Source organism: Pithys albifrons, chromosome 1, assembly GCF_047495875.1.
Source record: "Pithys albifrons albifrons isolate INPA30051 chromosome 1, PitAlb_v1, whole genome shotgun sequence".
Taxonomy (NCBI): Eukaryota; Metazoa; Chordata; class Aves; order Passeriformes; family Thamnophilidae; genus Pithys; species Pithys albifrons.
In genome coordinates, this window is record NC_092458.1 from 10,619,122 (window position 1) to 10,641,342 (window position 22,221).

The following is a 22,221-nucleotide window of genomic DNA, read 5'->3' on the forward strand; positions in this document are numbered from 1 at the left end:
ATTACCTCAAGCTCTTTAGTGCGTGATACAGCTTGCTTGAGTTCCTCCTTTTTTGAATTAACAGCAATGGCTTCCTCATGCAAAAGCATAGCTTTCTCTGCAGGGAGGATTGCAAATGATGAATTAAAGTTAGTGGAGTATTCTAGTAAAAAACTGTATCAGCAAAAAACAGTTTTAAGCTGCTAAGCTCAACATTCAATTTAATTCAAGACATAAGAACGACAATGTCATACATATGCCCTCAAAATTAAGTAAATCACACTGTGTGTATATATATGCACACACATATGCATATGTACATTTAGAATTAAGCAAATTAAATTCATATGCGTGTGATATATCATTTCTTAAACATGTACCTAACTTAAAAATCTAAACTTGTTATTTGTTCCAGCTTTCTTCCTCAAGCTTCAATTAAGCACCTTGTTCACAATAAATGCAGAAACTGGCAGCTGTTCAAGGGTACAGTACCAGAGTTCACTTAAAGCATGTATGAGGTAGTAGGACTTCAGAAGGAAATGGGAAACTGAAAAACCAGGAACACCTTGCAGCCTCTGTGCAAAGCAGCAGCTTATGGGTGCCACTGCATTCTGAACAGCAAGGACTTGCTGACCTGTTACTGGATCCTGCTACATTTTTTAAAATCTGTTGTGATAGTTTTTCTGTCACTTTTACTACTCTTACTGAACAACATGACTGTGGTTTGGTATCTGTTAGTAAAAGCCCTAGAGATAAACAAGTACTTTAGCAATCACAGAGAGATGGTTACCTTTATTTTTTTTCTCATCTTCAGTAACTTTATTTGATCTGGCTATGTATTCTTCTTTTAATTCAAGTTGATATCTGGAAGGAAAAAGAATTATGTATTCCCAAAGTATGTGTGTGCAGAGATGCACACATGTGTAAATTCCAGTCTTTCCCGAACTCAGCTCTAACAACACAAATAGTTATTGAAAAAATTAATCACTGCAGAGCCATCAAAATGTTTGGAAAGGGCCCTGCCAATCACCTCATTCATCCACTTATTCAAAAAGCAAGAGTACTGCCAACTCTATAGTAGGTCAGCTGTGGCTCTTCCTAGACAAGTCCTGAAAAATCTCAAAGGACACATATTCCACCACCTCTCTGGATGATCTGTGCCAATGCTGCACTATTCTCCCTGTAAAAATGTTTTCTCTATGTCCAAGCTAAATCTCCCTACTCGCAATTTACAGCCCCTGCCATATGAACTCAAAGGTCTCACTTAAGTCCAGTAAGTATCCTGACAGTCTTTACTAGGCCCTCTCCAGTTTCTTCATGACTTTTTTGCATTGGGGAACCAAACCTTGGGCATGGTATTTCTAGCACAGCCTTCCCCAATACCTGAAGGGGACAGTAAGTTCACTGAGTCTGCTGGCCATGCTGATACCAATCTTACCCATCATGCCAGAGCACGCTGCTGGCTCATAATCAGCCTGGAATTCACTGTGACTCATCCATCTCCTCTTCAGAAATGCAGCTCCTCAGTCAATTCATTCTCCCCATTTATACTACCTCACAGGGCTATTCTGCCCCGAGCATGGAGCTTTACAGTTTTCCTTGTTAAAATTACTGAGATTCGCCTTGGCACCATCCCCAAGTTTATCAAAGTCTGTCTGAACTGAAGCTTTGCCATTTGTTCTGGAAACCATAGCTCTTAATTAAGTCCCATGTTAAAAATTGTTGAGGATGTGTCAACATCCAGATGGTGTTGGACAATACGGGAGCCAGTATTGGTCCCAGGAGTCTCTGCTGGCCACTGGCCACCACACACTGCCCAGGTACACCACTATTCACAGCCCAGAAGTCATCCAACTGTGCCATTCCATTTTACTGGGATTTATAGGAGCTAAGAAAGCTCAGCATTTTGCATAACTGTGACATAATTATAAATGGCTTCAGATATTGCCATATCCACCTTCCTGCACTTCTGCAAATGGTCCAGACCACTCAGATCCTTCTCCCAAATATGGAATTTAATGTTTACCACAAAAGTACAAAACATTAATTTTCTAGTGAGCATCACTATTTCTGTACAATAAAGTGTAGTTCTTTAACACTGTTCATGAAGGATTTGGGGCAAAAGGACATGAATCTTATCTTTCTGAGTATTTGCAGCATGTCTTAAAATATTTTAAGAGAGCAGCATGAACCAAAAGGACTCTGCAATCACTATTTATAACTAGCTGTTACAGTCTAGGTAAAAAAACATACTAAGGTGAGTCAATGAGTTGCATTTCACTGTTTGCTAACAAAACCATCAAATTCTGAGGAATTATTTTTACCAAAACCGACTTTCTAGACCTTTCCTCTGCAATTTAAAGACACACTAAAACAAATAATACTGTACATTGGTTGCAATAAAAAGTAAGGATACATCAGTTATTTGTTTTAACTACCTAACTCAGAAGGGTTCATGACCAATAACATGCCATGAGCACATGTCTGCAGTGAAGCATCAAGGAACCCTTGAAGTGACCAAGGCACTCCAAGAAAGTGCAATAGCAAGGTTAGGATATACCCACTATAACACCCCAAAAGCAGTCACAGATGTTGGTTTATGCTTCCAAAGAGCATTTCTAAGCAAATTCTTTGAAACAATGTTCAAGCAGAGGGGAGCAAATAAGAGGGTGATCTACATCAGAGAATCCCTCTCCTAAAATGGGAAGGGGTGAAGGTAAGTCTGTCTTTACAATGGACTGGTGTGTCTCTCACTCTTTTTCCAAGAAACATGTGACATCACTATAATGATAATTTCCCCTTCATGCCTCCTCCATGTTTATAAAATGGTCAGTTCTTTAAACTGTGGTCAAAGGAAGTCACTAATACTGCGTCAGATCCTCCTCTCTAAACACAGGACTAATGTCATCTCTCTTTTCCAGATAACAACACAAAATTTAAACTACAATACTATAACTTAAAATCAAAAGTGAAATTTTTTCTACAGCAAGCTTCTTCTGAACCTGACAGAAGGTTTTCTCTTACTAAGAGCTAAGCAATAATGTAAAGAATTCAAGCTGACAAAAACCCAAGTGTACATTTTCAAAGTCCTTCCTTTGTTATGCTTTACAAAAGAAATTCTATACAATTTAGTATTCTGTTTTCCTAGGAAGTTGCATGCGTCCTACTAGAGAAAAAAGAAAAATTTACTTTAAGAGTTCTGTCTTCAGCTTTTGGTCGTATGTTTCCTCTATGTTCTTCACAGCAACCTCCCGACGCCGAAGTGCATCATCAATAGCTTTATTTTTCTCTTCCTGAATTTTCTGAGTGCTGAAATATCCATAAATATACAGACAATGACCAGTTATAAAGTCAAAACTTTGGTTTTTTTCTACAATAACATTTATAGACATCAAAGGGTAACATGCTTGCTTGGAGTACTGTAGCAATTTGAAATTATCATCAGACTCGGTCATTGTAGTTCATTAAGAACAAGGAGATGTGACACAAACTAAATTGCCCTATTTAAAATCCAGTACTAAACAATTATGCAGCAATTCCAGGTTAACCTGGCTCAGTTCTCCACACCAGAAACACTTCATAGGAGAATGCTGAGCAGGCTATTCTATCAGCACCCTCTGCTGGGTTGATAAAAAACCCCAAGGTTTTGTTAGAAGGATACTTGGTTTGCTCACAACCATTTGCCCAGAAATTGTTTAGCTATTTTTTTTATTTAACTAAAGACAACTGATCTTAGTAAGGGCAAATAAAAAACCTCCATCCCCAAAATATAGGACTAATGAGGCAAAACATCATATATGTGCCTTCTGAGTGTTAGGGTTACATTTTGTGTTGTTTCTTTGGGGGTTGGTTTCTTTTAAATTTAAGTACTTCAAAACAAACATCTGCTTCTTTGTCCCCAAAGCAATGCTGAACTGTTTTGGTTGGATGAGATGGAATAGAAAAAAATACAAAACACATCTTTTGAATGGGGTATCCTGCTAATAGAAACAATACACTATACTGCTCAAAATGTAACTTCTGGGATATATAATCTACTTCAATGTCATAGAAGCAGAAACATCCTGGAGCAAGCTCTCCAGAGAAAGGACAACAGCATCATTTAGCATCGTACATACATCCATCAGAACTTACACTTCAAATGCCTCCATCCTTTCCTTCAGTTCCGCCTCCCTGGTCCTTATGGCTTCAATATCTTTCAGTAGACTTTGTCTCTGAGTGTACACTTCCTTTGCTTCTATCTGAATCACAAAATATTATCCCCAGTTTTACTTCATACTTTATATGTGTACTCACTGTTTAGCACACTCAAATTTAAAAGGATCTTCTGGAACTGATCTTACTCCCATAAATATTAATTACAGTCATAATTTGAAATAACATCCAGAATCAATTGTATATACCTTTTTGTATTCTTTTTCTACTTTTAGGCTGAATAAAAATGTTAAGAAATAGCACTGATTAAAACTTATGTAAAAGGAAATATTGTTTTAAAAATTACAGAATAAATATGTTCAAACGCTTGACTTTTTAATAAAAAATAGTTGTGTTTTCACAAAAACATAATTGAAAAACTGAATACAAAATCCCTGTGATAAAATTTGATTTAAAATTGAAACTGAGTAAACCAATAGCCTTCAAACTTTTGCAGTTTAACTTACAGAACTCAAACAAATTGTAAAAGGGATTTTCCAAGTAATGAATACGTTAATACCAAAAGTCACATAACTTCCTATTAATAAAAATGGCCTGTCTTATCTGTAAGCACAAAAGACATTATTTCTTTCCAAAGAAATAATAAATGGCTAAGAAGAAAATTTTAATTTTGCCGTACAGGTGGTTAAAACAAGTTTGAAAGCCATGTGCATTTCACAGTGCTGAAAGATTCACTTGCTGTTCCTGGTAAAAAAAAAAAAGTAGAGTAGTTTCTCAAGCCACATTTCCTGGACACAAAGTTATCACAGCAAAGGTTTAAATGATCTGACACCTTTAATGTAAACACACTTAAACTCTGTCAAAAAAATCCCCAGGTAAATGAGACATACAATACTCCGTGAGTGCAGAAGCTGACAAGACATTAAATATTCATACACAATACTTGACATCTATATTACTCTAGTTATTGGTCATGGGGGTTTTAATTACTGAATTAATTTCACACCCACAAAAAAAGACTAATACCATAAAATAAATGGGTTTTTTTCCTAAGCTTCTAAGAAGATAACCATGAAATAAATTCATGGCTTAGTGACAAAATGTTTAATAATATAATAATACAGAAATCTATATAGAGACCTGTATGACTCCTCTGTTAACCAATACCGTATATTCTCAGGGAAAAAAAAATATCACAAAACCACAAAACCACCACACCAAAGCAAAAATATGATTAGCATTTGTGGATGACTATTATTTGGATACGAAGGTCTACTAGAGACAGCAGGGGGGTAGCAAGGCAAACAGGCAACAGAAGAGCAAACAAACTATTCTCTCAGACACTGGGAGTTAATAGAGACTGAGATAAGCAATTGGGAACTACATTCAAATTACTGTGTGCTGTAGTAACAGTTACTACCCTGGCAAAACACCAAGAGTTAACAGCCCAAACAAGCAGCTTATCAACACAAAACTGTTCAAGGAAACAAATGGAGATGCCAGCTTACAGCAAAGACTGTGGCTATGCATAATATTCAACATATAAAGACAAACAGAAATGGCATATCTGTACTATACAGCCTATGTATTCCATTTAGGTTAGAGTCCTTCTTAGCAGTTAAATGAACTTAAGAGTTTAACTAAAAGGTATGTTCAACTTCCTACGGAAAAAAAACCAATTATCTGAACACAGCAAAATTATTTAAACAGATTTAGAAGTATTTATTACATTTACATCCTTCAATCCCAGCTTGCAGAACTGTTCCTTTTCCAGCCACCTCCATTTAGATATTTAACATAATCATTTTTCAGTTGCTAATTGCATTCCCCTGTTTATGAGAACAAAAGTAAATTCAAAGCTTTCCCTGATAACCAACTCACATCACTTTGTAATAGATTAAGAAAAAATATTTGGAATTTTACCTCTTGTTGCTTTTGAAGCCTCTCAATAGCATTCTTTTCTCGAGAAATCAAGGCTTCAGACTTTGCTTGATGTGTCCTCTCTAACTCGTGGCGCAGTTCAGAGATTTCTTTCTGGGTCTGCACTTTCTCCTCCATTTTAATCTTTGCTATTTCAACTTCCTTAAAATGTTCCAGCTTTTACATAAAGGAGGAAGAGAGGGCTAAGCAGGGCCATCTTAAAATCAACAAAGACAATCCCTCCTAAGACAATTCAAATTTCATATAGAAAATCTAGCTGGGAAATTATACTTTTATCAGAGTAATCAATTTTTATCAAATTATCTTAGCAGCACATACCACCTGCACATCTCACATAGTTTTCATGTGTTTATCTGGCACCCCAAAGCAGATCTACCACACAACCATTAACTTTAAACAAGCACAAAACAGAGGCCTATGAAGAAAACCAAACTGCAGAAGCAACATTCTGCTTGGAATTGAGGAATGGCCACACCCTTTATTCCTCTTCTGACACTGTCTGTATTCTTGTCCCTTTCCCAAAGAGCCACTTTCGACTAGTGATTCTAGAAATGGTAGAAGCAGATCTGTTCTGCATCACTCAGCAACCACAGAAATTTATCCAGACACAAAAAAAAGTGCCAGAGATGTAAAAAAAATGCAGAATGTGTAACTCCACATAAAGAGAGCTACAGAAAGAGAAATCTTGATTCACTGACTTCTAAGCACAATGGAAAAAAAGTAAATGCACGCAAACAGGAAAGTATGAATCTTGGAACTGCACAGAAGAACTGTAGGGAACCTGACTTCCTACAGTGTGTCTATGCAAGTTCAGTATATGCAAGAACAAGTGGAATTATAAAGAATTACAATTAAAATTTGGGGAAAAAAATGGAAAGCAACCATACAAGACAAAAAATTGTGAGGAAAAAATGAGCAAAATAATAAAAAGAGAATGACAGAAAAATTGTGAGACTGCAGAAAAGATTAAAGAGAGAAGAAAAAGCACAGTAAGAATGTCTGATCAAGGAATTCAGGTCTCTGGGCATAAAATTTATGAAAAAATAATGAAAGGGTGAGATGGTACAACACAAACAAATTTGACTACAGTAATTCACCTCACATTGCTAAGGAATTCATGTAATGTCAACTGAATTTAGAAGAGATTTATACCTGGTTAGCACTCCAGTCTCCTTTGATACAAACTTAACAATACACAAATTAACATGTTTTACGTGCTAAACAGACAGAGCCAGTTGGGGAATAAAGACTAAATGAAAAATGAAGGTAAACTACATTGGCAGTTTTAATTCTGCATGCTTTTACTTGTATAACTGAATAAATATGACTACATTGATTTCCTCAAACAGTTTTTATGCAGCTGAGTGCCTTTAAAATGTGTCTAAGAATTCTGATTATTAGATTGTCATTTTTATATCCCAATAAACTATTGATCTTGACAGAAATTAATGAAAAAATAATTTAAATAAACTACAGTTACTTTTTCTATCCAAATAAACTTGACAGAAATTTATGGAAAAGAAAAAAAATATTTAAATTAACTGTAGTATATTTGCCCTGCTACATTTTTCAGACACAAAGATTATTGAAGGATTACATGACAAAATTCTAATTTTATTCCTGTAATGAAGGAATACTCTCTAAAAGAGCTGTCTTCTTCAACTATAGGAAATAAAAAACCACAGAAATTATACACAATACTGTTATGACTTTAGTGTTTCTGTGCAATGCTTTGAAATAGTATGCAAATTTTCACCAGTATTAAAAATTAACTCATCTATCTGCCAAGCTACACAGCAGCAATTCACACTTCTCAGTTGCTACACATTATAATGAAATTCAAGCTTCAAAATCATAACTGGAAGGAAAATTAATAATAGGACTAAGCAGAGTAAACATTTCTCCATAAAACAAGAGAAACAAAGAGCAAATAAAACTTACCAAATTAAAATAACCAGAGTAAGTAAATGTTTTGTTACAAATTAACAACAGAATAAAAAGCTTAACATTCTGTGCACATTTAACAAAAGAGGGAGATTCCAAATATTCATTATATCATCAAATTACCAAGTGATGTTGGATTAACTTAGTCTTTTCTGCTCATTGTACTATTAGATCTTTTGTTTCAATTTACCCTTAAGTATTAAAATTTTGCAGCGTGCAAAGTCAAAATTAACAAATCTCTCCCTCAAATTCATAGACCAGAGTTATACCTTTTGATGCATTTCTGCTTCAAGTTGCTTCTCTATTTCTTTTCTATATTCATGAAGTTTTACTTCTAAAGATTCATATTTCTGATGCTGGGGATAAGAGTCCGCAAACTGCTCATCAATCAGCTGAAGCTTCTCGGCTATATAAAAAGCAACATATCCATCATAATTTGAAAACAGCCACCTCAGTTTAAAGAAAACAATAAATACGCGAAGGAAAAAGGACACCACGCACCAGACCAACGTGATCAAGTGAATGCCATTTATTACACACTGCACACGGTTCATACAGGGTTAAGGCCAGGTTTAATTGGCTAAATTGAACCTCACACCATCTAATTGCAAATCCCAATTGGTAATAATCCATATCTCACAAGTCCAATGTTTTGGTGAACTCATCCTGACCATTTTCAGGAACATCTCTGGTGTGGTGTGGGAAACCTGAGGAGTTCTCCTGAGAAACCTGTGGGGAGTTGCTAAGGACTCCGAGGGAGCGATTTCTCCTTTACCAGTTCGCAGCAGCTGTGGCCTTGATTATTTTTAGCTGCTTTCAATCTCACAGGGTCTATATAGATCTGAATTGCTCACCTTTGATTGTTCTGTACCAACAACAGTTATCTTACCAAGGACTGTAGGAACTTGTCTCTCTGCAGGACATTCCTCAGCTTAGCCACATAGCCCTATCCTAGAAATACTTGTGTGGTACAGAAGCAGAGGCAGCACAGGAATGCCATGTAACTGCCTTATGTCACACAACATATAGCTACAAGGGGGCATGTGGCTGTTTAGGTACTATTTGTGGTATTACATAGTCATTCATCCTCTTTTCCATGGGTAGGCAAGAATTTTCTTTTGAAGGCAACTTTTAGCTTTTTTGTATTCATGTATTAGTAATAGCATACATATGACAGAGTAATCAGGCATTGGAATGGGCTGCCCAGAGAGGGGGTGGATTCACCATCCCTGGAGGTTTTCAAACTGAGCTTGGACGTGGCACTGAGTGCCATGATCTGGTAAATGGACTGGAGTTGGACCAAGGGTTGGACCTGATGATCTTGAAGGTCTTTTCCAACCCAATCGATTCCATGATTCTATGATTTAAGAACTCCCAATCTATATCTAACTTGCACTGAAACACTCACAGAAAGAGGAGTAAGGCACACATTTACAATTATGCTTTCCAGAACATATTTCAGCACATAACATTTACAGTCCCTCTGTCACAGCTAAATGCCTAAGAAACACCTGAGTAATTTAACAACAACAAAAAAATCTTAACAGGACTTTTGCATTATTACAAGAAAATTTAGAAATTCCATATACTAGTGATAGATATGACCTTTACTTATTATTACTTTAGGATGCAGTTGAGTAAGTAATGAAAGAATACCATTGGTACAAATCCATACAATTTACCAATATGAAAATATTTGTGGAGACTCATTTGCACAGGCTGCACTTACCAAGAGATTCTCTGTACGGAGGCACTGAGGTTGTCTGAGTTTCTGTGTTATGAGTTTCCTTACTTAGATGATGCTCTGTAAGTCCGATTAAAATCTGCATAAGAAAACCTAACAAGATCCAATAGATTAATTAGTTCTGATTTCATAACCGAACTGACTTTGAGCCTGTAATTAACAAAGCCATTTTTAATGTACAAGAAAACCTATTTGATTTACAGAAAGAACAAGTATTTAATTAAAAATCAATATTCGTAAACTATTGCAGTTTTATTATAAGCATAATCCAGTCCATCTCATTCAGCAAAGCTGCTCTTTTTCAACTTTTTCTCCCATCCATGTCTCTGTTTCTTTGACTTCCAAGGTCAGTTGAGAGTGAAGATTATTACTACTTAATTATGAAGCCTTTAGGAAACAGGGATTTTTGAAGATCAAGCTACTTGTATATAAGCACAGCTAATACAATATTATAAACAACCCAAAATCTGAGTTTGGCAAAGTTAGTGTGAAAAGATTCCAAAGAGCATTATATTTAATACCTGATTACAGATTTTTCTCATATTTCTAGTATTCAAGTCATTTCTATTTTGTAAGGGAATGCTAACACTAAATCCACACCACAAATAGGAGTTGGATAATCCTGACATATAACATTCATCATCCTGGTGTACCGCAAGCTTCAAAATCTGACCGAATCCACATTATTCAATACCAACATCCACTCAAGAAATCTGAATTTTTATTGCTCATATCTTAACAAAAATAAAGCTAACACAATTATCCTTATCTGCATCATGGATAAACATCTTGTACCTTTATTTTCCTTCTGGGTTCCCGAAGCCTGCAAGAAAAACCAAGAAATTTTAGCCAGTCTATTTTCATCATCACTGTAATTTAAGATTATTTTCAAAATCAAGATAACTTTACCAGTGACTTGTAAAGACTGGATTTTGGATTGATCCTCATTAAGTGAAGAAGATCTTGCATAGTCCACAGCTTTGGGGAAAAGATCAGTTAGAAAAGGTTAACAAATTTTAAATGATTTCAAATCTGTAACAGGCCCTATTTTACAGCTGTAGAATGTTTTCTATTCATGAAAGATTTATTGTGTTGTAAAATCATTTTCAGAGACCTGCTGTCCTCATACATTTCCTTATCTCCATTAGGTAAGACATACGGCAGCCAGTATGTAGCTTTACAATCAGCAGAAGCTGTGAAAAGAGATACTTTGTTTCCTCCCCACCCTCTACACATGGTCTTGCTGCTTTCCTTGCTTCTTCTCTTGATTGATCACACAAATCAGATGAGCTAACTAACCCAAATGACGACAACTACTCATCAGGTCATCAAATCAATTTTCAGTTAGAACAACTTCACCCTATCACACATTTACAGAGAAGAAACGAAGAAAAGGTAAGGACTGCCCTTTTCAGACACACTTTGGGTTAGAACAGCTTGAACTGAGCAGGTACCACAGTTTCAGGGAACTGAATGGCCAAACAAGCTTTTATCAGGATCAGTTCCCCACCACACAGACAGATTGTAGCTACAACTTTCCAGAACAGCACCACTACCTTATTGCCAATTCCAAGTATTCATGAAAATGGCCCTGAATAATGAAATGTTTTATGGAGATCCTCAGAAGCTATTTGTGTTCATATTTCTCTATCACATTTTTTTCCATTGTTGGAATATAACAACTGCCACAAAGCAAAGCTCTTCGACATCATGGAAGAGGTAAATTACTGAACTTACCTTCTTCTTCTCCAATCCACTTTCTGGAAAGAAAACAGAAAGTGAGTACTCGTAGCCACATCTCTGGAGATGATCTGCCACCAGAGTGTTGGAAGCAGTGACCAGAAGTGAACTGTCATCACTTGGAACGGTCTGCGGCCGAAGCTCTCCACTCAAAATTGGGTGCATTAATTCATGGATTAGCTGGTTTCGGAGCTGTGTCTGACACAGAAAAAACACTGTATTCTCAGTTTACATGTTACTGGATGAGAATTTTAATTTTTTAAAATCCATGGGGAGCCTCATTTTACTTCCACAACCTACAGAACAGGGCAGACTGATTTTGGCAAATTCTGGAAGTGCACTTGGGACACTGTGCCTTTCTTCAAAACGTTCTAATGGTGGATACAGTGATCTTTGACTTTCCCTCAAGATGTATCAAATGTAGGACTGAAAACAAGTATTGTTCTCAGTCTAGAGCTCACATAAACACAACCCTAGTATCACCAGCTTCATTTTCCAATCACTGCTTTCCTTTTCTCCTTCCCCCGGCTTAGAAAAAGACTGCCTGACATGGCCTCAATTTCAGGTGTACCTGGAACCCTCATATCAAGAAGATGCTGATGCCATCACAAAAGAAGATGGGAAAATAAACAGAAAATTTAATGTCTTTAATATTATTTTGTAGGGAAGCAAAAGGGTATTAACCAAAAAAGCCTAGAGGCACTACTAACAATTAAATGGCATTTTTTCAGTATTTATTTGCATTCTATGAGTTACAATAGAGAAAAAAGATAACATAAAAATCATAAAATCTCCTTCCTTTAAAAGGAAGAAATAATAATTTTCATTATACAGTTATACAAATTGTTTATTGCATACTAAAAGATCATGACAAAAACAGAATTTCAAGCTTTGAGCGGCAGGTATGCAACAGTGACACAACTGAAAAAAGCAGCAGTGTGTTATCAAAAATGGCACAAAATACTTATCAAAACTTAACAAAGCCAGATCATCAGACTAGTTTGATATTTTAGCATGGGTTTTGTGAGAAATTAAGATGACAACAGAATTATAGAATATTTTTCAGTTGGAAGGGACCCAGAAGGATCATCGAGTCCAACACTCAAAGACAAACCAAGAAAACTGTTTTCCTTATTAAATTCTGAACTTGTCCAGTTTCAACCAACAGAGGTGATATGCCAAAAATAACCAAGAACAGCAACCTCATATGTACCTTATGAAAAAGTGCAAGTGGAAAACACAAAGCTAAAACCCCATCCCTAGGTGGAAAAGGAAGACAGAATAACTTTCTAGACAAGGGAAACAAAGCAGGAAAATGGATTTAAATAGAGAGTCACCTGACAGACTATTAATTAAGTCAGACAAGAAATGATTCAAGCATTGCAAGCTTGGTATGGAAATCAATAAGACAGAAACAAATATCCTGAACAGGAAATTCTTGGCCATAGGGATTATCAATTATATTCTTAAAATACTGATTTTGATTTTCTTTTTTCCTATGACATTCCTGAATGAACAGGCATGGAGAAAACCAGCTCAAATAGTTTTAAAACAGAAATGGAGTATTTTAGAATTTCATATAACATGCTTACTTATAGTAGGTAATAAACAGACTCTGTGACCTAAGAGAGATCCCTTCCAAGCTTGTATTCTTATTTATTGTTCTCTTCCATGCTTGATTTTTTTTCTCAAACACGGATATTTTCAAATACTTAATCTAGGTTTTTAACCTTCCCCAAAAAGACTCGGAGGTTAATGCATAATGAAAAGGAATTCTGTTTAGGAAGAACCTCGTATCTGTAATACAAAAAAAAAAAAAAAAGGAAAAAATAAAGAAGGGAAAAAAAGCAAAAGCCGAATACTAATTAAGTTGTGGCAAAAAATCAAAGGATTGGCATATACAGAATCACAGACTACCCTGAGTTGGAAGGGACCCACAAGGATCATCGAGTCCAACTCTCAAGTCAATGGCCCACACAGGGGATTGAACCCATGACCTTGGCATTATTACAACCAAGTTTCAACCAACTGAGCTGAGAGTGAGACACTTGTATTCGGCGTAGCTGTCACTGCTCTCGGCATTAGGGAGCACAGCGGATCACGGGCAGCACCTGCACACAAAGCACACCTTCAGGGTGTCCAGCACGCCTCGGCTCTTAAAGGTCTGATACAGCCTTTTCCGGAGCTCCTCCTGGGACAGCGCCTCCCTTCCAACCGAAGCCATCCTGCCCAAAAACACCGGGGGGAAAAACGGGCATTACCGACTCCCAGCTCGGCCCACGGACAGCGAGACGCCGAGAGAGAGCCCGACCTGCCCCGGCCTCCCCCGGGCCCGCCTCCGCCTACCCACACGGAGGGCGCCGGGGAGCGAGGCCGGGCCCGGGGAACGGGACCAAGGGGCGGGGCCGGATTCGGGGAGTGGGCCTGGACTCGGGGAACGGAGCTGGACTCGGGGAGCGGGCCCAGGGAGCGGGACCGGAGTCAGGGAGCGGGGCCCGGGGCTCGGGGCCGGACTCGGGGCTCGGGCCCGGGCGGCGGTGCCGGTGCCGGCGCGGCCGCGGTGCCGTCACGGCGGCGCCGGATGGGGCGGGCGGAGTGCGGCGCTTCCGGGGGCCGCGGGTAGGGCGGGCGGCGAGGCGCGGGTGAGCGGCGGGCCCAGGTGGGACCCTGCGAGCCGGGCTCCTTCTCCTTCCCCTCCTCCCTCCGCTCCTCCCTTCCCCGCCTTACCGCGCCCACCCCGGCGGTGGCAGCCCCACGGCGGCCGCCCCTTCCCCTGGGGACGCGGCGGGCGGTTCGGCCCTCCCGGGTGACTGTACAGTGCCCAGGGCCGGGCAGAGGGGCTGTCCATCGGCAGCTGTGTGCGAGGGAGCACGGCGGCCCTGCCCCGTTCTGCTGCCCGGGACGGGGAACGGGCAGGGACAGGGACAGGGACAGGAGGCGCCTCGGGGGCGGGTGCCCCGCGTTACTCATCCGAGGGGGCCGCGGGCGCTGTAAATCACCAGCGGGCGGTGCAGGAGGCACTTGGAGGTGCCCGTAAGAAGCTGCACTTCCAGGACATGTTCAGCTTTCTAAGGATATTTCCCCCCCACACCCCAGAACGGGTGAGGTTGGAAGGGAGCACAGTGGGTCTCTTGATCCAACCTCCCTGCTCACGCAGAGTCATCCCAGAGGATATGGCACAGGATTGCATCCAGAGCGTGCCTGAGTATCTCCAGAGAGGGAGACTCCACACCCTTTCTGGGCAATCTTCAGTGCACGGTCACCTGCACAGTAAAGAACTTCTTCCTCATGTTTATGGGGAACTTTATGCATCAGCCTCAGCCTGGTGCCTCATGTCCCAGTAGCTGGCACTGCTGGCTCCCTGCTCCTGATGTGCATACCTAAGTGTTTGTCTCTTTCCAGCCTCTGGTAAATATGAACAAGAAGCAGAATGGCTAATTTTTAGGAGCACTACGTGGACTCAGAGTTTGTATATAGGTTATGTTTGTATACACACTCATCAGCATGTCTGTCTTTTTTTATAAGGATTGCTATTTTGAAGGATGTCTGGAAGTTTCTACTTCGTGATAGTTGGTCATCATGATAATCCTGTATTTGAAATGGAATTTCTGCCTCCTGGAAAAGTTGAGTCTAAGGTGTGTATCTTTTAACCCTGTGCCATTCCTATGATGTAATTACAATGCATTTTCTTTTATAATTTACAGTGTACTAAAAGCACAACTAGCATGTTATTAGAAGTAGTATCTACTGTTTCTGTTTGGGGTTTTTTTAACAGGAATTTTGTTGGAGGGAGTAGAACTCTGGAGTTCTCAAGTCTCTTAAAAAAATCTTTGCGAGATCATACTAGATCTTCATAAAACACATCTTCCTTAATATTTGCTGCTGTGTGTTATAGAATATATATCCTAGTTATGCTTTGGTAATTTCTTTTAGTGTGTAGAGGTTTTATAATAGCTGTTCATTCTTTAATGCTACTTACTTTTAAGACATTTGTATACAGTATTAAGGTTAAGGAACATTAAACTGAAAGCTCCATTTTTTATGCTATAAAATATCTTATTTTTTTAATCATCTTCACTAGTTATACTGGCTTTTAAGTAAGAAAAGCTTAAAACTTATATTGACAAATACCACGAAAATGTGAGAAATGTAAGACTACTCAAGGAGTAGTGTTTCCAGTGGGAAAAGAACAAATCTATCTATAGTGATATTACATCAAATGAAAAATAGACTTCAGAATGAAACTACGTGGATCTATGAGTGTATCCAAAAATGGAAGTGTGTGCTGTCACTGACTTGAACTGCATAGCACCATCTGTATTTTGATCTGGTGTCCCATAAAATATCATAAATAAGGCTACTCGGACAAGACTTAGTGGGAGAATGTGTCAGATTGTGGAAAAATTAATTTTCTGCACTCTGCTAATGGAAATAACTTGGCTCAGGTAAGCTTTGTGTCTGAAGTTGGAGTACTAAATTTTGTCCTAAGAGAGAATTTACACTTGATGTGCACTCAAGGAGAACAAGTAGGCATTGATATGTTTTGGCAACTGTTATTCCTGTTTCTGAGACGTGCAGGGTGAATTCAGTGCCAATGCACAGCCCTTTAGCAAGAGGTTTGCATAATGTATGTTGTAAATCAGCAGAAGTTTTTTCCCCTTTCACTTCACTACTTAGTCTCTTCCTCAGTATGGTTTAATGGAACATGCAAAGTTGTTAATGGACTGAGCCACACCTGATCTGTGGGAAAAACAGACATGAGAATGGCAGTAACCACATCCCTGTACTATGAGAGACAGTGCAAGACTACTTGTTTCTTCTGGATGTCTTCCTGGAAGATGTCCTCTGGTGTTCTAGGCCATTTACAAAGTAAACAGCTCTTTGCCTACACAGCTCTTAGAGCCAAACTCTGATCGCTCTCCTGAAGACCATCCACATTTATTATAGGAAGAGATGCAATTTACATCTCTAAGCATATATTTAATACTATGTTTTACCAAAAAGACCCCAAAACAATAATCCTGTTTCTAGGTAAATAACATGAAAAGAACAGAATTCTTAGGAGATGTTATCAGTACACCTGTACACCTGTCCTCTGTATTTCTCTGCTTTCCCCATATCCGTCCCTCAGATTTTACACCTTGTAACCTATTGTTCAGTTTCTACCAAATGTGACAGAAATTTTAAAGTCCAAAACCTGCTACATTGGTGTAAATTTAAAAAAAAAAAGGTGTCTGGAAAGAAGAGAAAAAGACATACCAGGGCCTCTCTTGTGGAATGAGTTAGCAGTGAGAGTTTGCCCATTGGTAAACTAAAGTGTTCATGCTTGAATTCATTCCTGAGCAATAAATATAGGCTTTATTGGTTTTGCTGCTCTCAAGACTGGTTTTGTGATGACCAGTGCTTTTGTGATGTTACTATAACCATTCTTCTCCCTTGAAACTGAGTATCATGACAATACCTGCTAGTTTCATGTAATTACAAGATGGCACATGTGGCAGAAAAGGAGGGTATACGTAACTTTATGTAACTTGAGCACTGTTTGTTTAGCAATCAAGCAAATTATTGTTTATGTTTCAGTCCTTTCACTGAATTACTAATTCTCTGTCTTCTGGGAATGCATTAGGATGATCATCGTCACCTCAACCAGTTCATTGCCCATGCTGCTCTTGACCTAGTAGATGAGAACATGTGGCTTTCTAACAACATGTATTTGAAGACTGTGGACAAGTTTAATGAATGGTTTGTTTCTGCTTTTGTCACAGCTGGACATATCCTTCCCTATTCTCTTTCCTTGTATTTTTATAGGAAAAGCCTTTTGCCAGAAAAATGAGTTTGGAACAGATTTATCTATTTATTTATCTATCTATTTATCTATTATTATTAGAGTCGCCAACTTCAGGAAGAGCTGTGTTGGGATGCACAGCAGCTGTTTAAAACTGGGAACAATTGGAAAGGTGGATTTTTACTTCTGGAGCTGAAATAGTCTAATGAAATACGGAGCTCAGATGGAGTAGAGGAAAGAAGTATGAGAGGGTCTGAGCAAGCTTATATCATTCTCTGTTCCCACCCCTTTGATCATGCCAGAGAGGAGAAGTGGGGATGAACATGCTTGGTGTCCATCACACCAGCTGTGAACAGGTAGTGTCAAGGTTTGATCTTATGTGCAGGTCATCCTAGGAATGTTTGTTGTGAAACATTTGTTAGATAGCAAGTAACACTGAATGTCATTTTAATATTAGGGATATGTCAGAGGTGCAGAGAGCATCATCCACATTCAGAATTACTTAGTTTCAAAAAGAACAACTCTGAAGAGATTTGATTATTTTCACATAGGAGAATTTTAAAATACAAAGGTAATGCTTTTTAAGTGTTGGTGCTTCAGTTACTTCTTCAAATGCTTCCTCCTACAAGTCACTGCCATTTCATTTTCATGTACAGCTAAACATTTTAAGTATATGCAGAATTATGTCTGAATGCTTATCTCAGGATATGTTACATCTCTTTTCTTCTTGAAAGCTTTGTTTTCCTTAATTGCTGTACATATGAGATTTATAATGCTTCATGATGTCAGGCTAGAAGATGGAATTAAGAACTTTTTTAATGATGTATATGAGTTGTATATAAAGGTAAGAACCCACTTCTTATGGTTTTACTGCAGTATTTTAAGCATGTTCTGCTGTACATGCTCAGGCATACCTGTTTTAGCATGTTGTCTCATGGGGGCCTGTGGAAGTGGAGAATCACCTGTCCACCTCAGCCAGAGTTGGTAATGTCTCACACAAAATCTGTTTTGCATTAAACAGAACAGATTTTTCTAAATTGTTATAAACTGTGCTCTTTCAGAACTTACCCTTCATTGTAGTCTAGAGGTCTTTCATAGAATAGAATGGTTTGTTTTGCAAGTGACCTTAAAGATCATCTCATTCCAACGCCCCTGCCACAGGTAGGGACACCTTCCACACGACCAGGTTTCTCAAAGACCCATTCAACCTGACCTCAAACACTTCCAGGGACAGGGCATCCACAGCTTCACTGGGCAACAGAGAAGTTGTGGGGCAACTTCTTGTGATGCTAAAAGGAAAGGACTGTTGTACCAAGCCTGGTGGCAGTGCTTCGCTCCCAAAACACCTTGTTCTCACATCTCAGCATTATTTCCACTAGATGGGGTAATGTCAAAGTGTCATGGGAAGCATCACCATCTTGGCTTCCTGCAGGCAAATGATGCTAATTTCCAAAACATAAATTTCAGCTGGTGTAATGATGGATTTGTTCTTAGGAGATGGTGCTAAGGGATGACTCTGCACATATATAGGGAGAAAAAGGGCCTGGAAAGCAAGGATTGTTCAGTTCTGTGCTCTCAATGGCACTAAATAGGCTGAAAGCTAGTAGTAGACGTCACCGAAAATGACATTTTCCAGGGCTGGGAGTTGTGCTTATTGATGAGTTTTATTTCTTTCCCCAGTTTGCAATGAATCCATTTTATGAACTCAATTCTCCTATTCGATCTACTGCCTTTGAAAGGAAAGTCCAGTTCCTTGGGAAGAAACACCTTTTAAGCTGAATAAATAAATTTGCTGAGTGAGTGCTTTTTCCATACTTCCCTGTATGAACTATTATTCTTCTGGTTAGTTTTCTGTATGTTTGATACTCATCTTCTGAAGACTGGCAGATGGATGCTGAAGGAGCTTTTTGGTTTTGCCAATACAGATAAGATCAGCCAAGCTTCTCTGGTTAAGGTGTATCTTAAGTTTCCTTTTATGTGGTTTGAAACAAAGTTTTAAAATGTCAGAGGCTGCAGAGGTACAAACTGAGACATTGGGTGTCAATGGCTATGCAAAGTGTAAGCCTCCTACACAGGGTGGATAGAAATCAGATCTAAATACAAAAGATGTCTCCAGCCATCTGATTTAATATGAGCAAAAGGGAATTCTTGACTGTTTGGCCTAAGTGGTTAACTTTGTTATAAACTTTCCTACTTGCGTTCCTTTGCTAGAGAACTTACTCTGCAGACTAACCAGACCAACCTTTCACTCTGATAGTAAATCAGGTCTCTATTTATTAATGTGTAATTGTATGTATATGAAGTGCTCAATAAAAAGAAAAGAGGACAGATCAGAAAGGTTCTGTCTCCAGTATTTCAAGAAGCTTTGAGAAAAAACCCAGAAGTGGAAAAACTTATTTCAAATTTACCATATGTTTAATGCAATACATACTTAGCTGCAGTGCTGCATCAATGAAATTAATGAAGTAGACCAGAACAGCCATGTCTGCCCTGACATTAATTCTAATTCACACACAAAAAACCCCAAACTAAATTTACATGTTTAAACCCACTTCTTTCCCTTATTTTTCAAGTCCTGAAACTTTGTTTTTGCAATTGTATTTAGAGTAGGAGCTTTGATTCATGAAATTCTATTTGTTGATGTTTCAAAAGGGCAGTAGTTGGCCTGTCTGGCTCCTATTCCATTGTAAAATGTGTTAGAGACCCTTCTGCAAAACTTGCCATCATTCCAAACCAACAATTTTTAAATTGGTCATTTGGCATATTGTACCTAATGTTTTGTTTAGGTTTACAATCTTTTAAGTATTCTGTTCCTTTTTGCAGCAAATCTGTATCAGCTATCTTCTTGTACTCTTTTTTTAGATGTCTGAAAAGTAATTTCCAAAGGAAGTGGCATAGTGTTCTCAGTACCTTTTCCATAGTCTGTATAATGAAAGGGACCACATGTGTAAGTGCTATAAATGTATAGTCAGACATTATTTCTATGTTTACTGCTACACTGTCACTGTAAAATATTCCATAAGAAAACAGAACATGATACAATGATTGCAATACTTACCTTAAATAAAACATGGAATGATGCAGTATGGATGCACGTTGAGTATACTTAAAGTGATTTAGAAGAAAACTAGATAACCTCAGTAACACTACCTGATGGGGTGGTGGGTGCAGATGGGAATACTTGTCTTTGCAATGTTATTTCATACAACCTGCATTATACAGCAATTCAATAACATCATGTAATTCCATATAAATTAACTGATTTTTATTTTTTTTCTGTATACGTGAAACCAAGAGAAACACACCTGAGGTAAAGCATTCTTGCTTATACGATAAGGATGTGTTAAGGTGCAGCTGTTTTCTGCCTCCTCCTCCTCAGTAGCACAATGGTTGGGAAAATACTATGTTAAGATTCACTGAGGAGATACCCAAGTTAAATAATGACATACACAGCGGTAAGAAAAGGTTTGGCAAAGATGGAGGATTAGTGCTAACAGTTTCCAGCACTTACAGAAACTGTGCCCTATTTTTTTATAACTTTATTTGTTGCTGCAGTAGAATGTTAAGTGAAAGCATTTTTTCTTTGCCTGATCTCTGAAGGCAGTGAGCCAAATGGTGCCTGTTCTTATGCCCCCAATGCATCTTTCCCTCCTTCTTGTGAATATATAGGAATTGTAGATGGGAAATGCAGCGTCAGGTCTATTTGGGCTTTATGAAAACAGACTGTTACTGGCCACAGGAACAGGCGAATTTATCAGTACATTTATCAGCAGTTTGTGGTTGAGGAGCAGTCTTGTGACAGAGCTCCAAAGGGCCTCTCTGTGCACAGAGGAACACTTATTTATGCTTTCTACAAGGTGCTATTACTGTTTAGGTAACGTCATATGACTTAGGAGGAAGCTCTGTTGGCAGCAGAGCAGCTGTTGAAGGAGCAGTCTGGTTCTGGCAGCAATTAAGCATTGATAGTGTTTGCTGTGACACAAGCTGGCAGCTGCCCCACCTCATTTCTTCTGCCCCTTCCCATTCTGCTGTTCTAACAAGCACAGCTTGTCAGAAGACTTTTGCTTCTGTAAGTACTCAGTAGTCTCCCTCTGAGACCAGTTCCTGATCTCAATTCCTATACTGTCTTATTTATTACAGCATGTATACCCCCCTTTATCTTTACTAGCCACTTTTGTGATTAGTGTACAATTGTCAGACAGCAGCTCCCAGGGCATGAGTAATACACATCTATGGGATTATGTTTTGTTAAATCTACTTTATTAAACTTTATTAAGCCAGCTTCTCAGATGGCCATTTGATAACCATGATGTTACATGGAAAATGGGGAGAGATGGGAAAACACAGGTGGATGTCTGGGCACAAGACCACAATGGTTCTCACCATTCAAATAAGATTGCTAAAAGGAAAAAATAAGGCTATCTATAGTACTCTAGTCACAGTATCTTCAGCTCTTGCTTTGTTTCAGCCTTAACCTCTGCTAAAATGCATTTTAAAGGAAGGTTTAAATAGTAAGTAGTCATTTTACAACACTTTCATGTCACTAGCTTAGTAGCTCCTAATGCAGTTTTCATTTCTAAAGCTTTTTGTTCCCTCATCCTAAGATTAGGAGCAGTTTAGCTAAGATTTTCTTCACAGATCCTTTCATTCATTGACTAGAAATTAAATAGGAGTAGCAGTTCAACCTATATTTAGCTGCTCAGTGACTGAAGCTTAAAACACAGTTCTGTTGCTGTATGTGCAGGACTGCAAGGATGAATCAGAAATGCACAAAATGTAAAAAGATGTCACTTTAAAGCAGGAGTAACAGATCTACAGGGTAAAGTTGTCCTGGACAGGTTCAAGTAAGAATACAATACATTCAGAAAAGTGTACTATGAGCAACAAGAAGGGTTTGTTTTTTGCAAGCTTTACTTCCAAATAAGTACACCTG

The 22,221-nt window shown here is 38.5% G+C and overlaps 2 protein-coding genes across 7 annotated transcripts in view; one reads left to right on the forward strand and one right to left on the reverse strand.

The window, feature by feature from the left end:
- The window catches only part of OFD1 (OFD1 centriole and centriolar satellite protein), a 33,248-nt gene extending 19,175 nt beyond the window's left edge, over positions 1 to 14,073 (reverse strand). The window contains exons 1-12 of one of the 4 annotated variants that reach the window (XM_071559453.1): positions 13,850 to 14,073; positions 13,632 to 13,728; positions 11,501 to 11,701; positions 10,673 to 10,741; positions 10,559 to 10,586; positions 9,749 to 9,856; positions 8,289 to 8,425; positions 6,058 to 6,231; positions 4,114 to 4,220; positions 3,169 to 3,288; positions 770 to 843; positions 6 to 97 (exon numbers count right to left, since the gene is read on the reverse strand). In XM_071559453.1, coding sequence (XP_071415554.1) covers positions 6 to 97; positions 770 to 843; positions 3,169 to 3,288; positions 4,114 to 4,220; positions 6,058 to 6,231; positions 8,289 to 8,425; positions 9,749 to 9,856; positions 10,559 to 10,586; positions 10,673 to 10,741; positions 11,501 to 11,701; positions 13,632 to 13,727 — 1,206 coding nt within the window. In that variant the 5' untranslated portion in view covers position 13,728; positions 13,850 to 14,073. Of the gene's footprint in view, positions 1 to 5; positions 98 to 769; positions 844 to 3,168; positions 3,289 to 4,113; positions 4,221 to 6,057; positions 6,232 to 8,288; positions 8,426 to 9,748; positions 9,857 to 10,558; positions 10,587 to 10,672; positions 10,742 to 11,500; positions 11,702 to 13,095; positions 13,108 to 13,631 lie in introns of those variants that run through there. The other 3 variants (XM_071559588.1, XM_071559527.1, XM_071559666.1) reach the window with 3 other exon arrangements.
- TRAPPC2 (trafficking protein particle complex subunit 2) lies at positions 14,064 to 20,371 on the forward strand. 3 transcript variants are annotated; one of them, XM_071560609.1, is made up of 6 exons: positions 14,102 to 14,162; positions 15,029 to 15,138; positions 17,130 to 17,272; positions 18,045 to 18,132; positions 18,969 to 19,084; positions 20,151 to 20,371. In XM_071560609.1, exons 2-5 carry the CDS (start codon positions 15,046 to 15,048, stop codon positions 19,065 to 19,067), a joined length of 423 nt encoding a protein of 140 aa, XP_071416710.1. In that variant the 5' UTR covers positions 14,102 to 14,162; positions 15,029 to 15,045; the 3' UTR covers positions 19,068 to 19,084; positions 20,151 to 20,371. The 3 variants fall into 3 exon arrangements, with proteins under 3 accessions (XP_071416628.1, XP_071416710.1, XP_071416556.1); XM_071560527.1 differs by having other exon boundaries at positions 14,064 to 14,145; positions 18,969 to 20,371; XM_071560455.1 differs by having other exon boundaries at positions 18,969 to 20,371.
- The last annotated feature ends 1,850 nt before the right edge of the window (positions 20,372 to 22,221 follow it).

Excerpts from the sequence above, each read along its gene's own strand:
- TRAPPC2 (XM_071560527.1), top strand. The coding sequence starts at position 15,046 with ATGTCTGGAAGTTTCTACTTCGTGATAGTTGGTCATCATGATAATCCT. Across the intron at positions 15,139-17,129 it reads CTGGAAAAGTTGAGTCTAAG|GATGATCATCGTCACCTCAA; the intron begins GTGTGTATCTTT and ends GGAATGCATTAG. Across the intron at positions 18,133-18,968 it reads TATATGAGTTGTATATAAAG|TTTGCAATGAATCCATTTTA; the intron begins GTAAGAACCCAC and ends TTCTTTCCCCAG.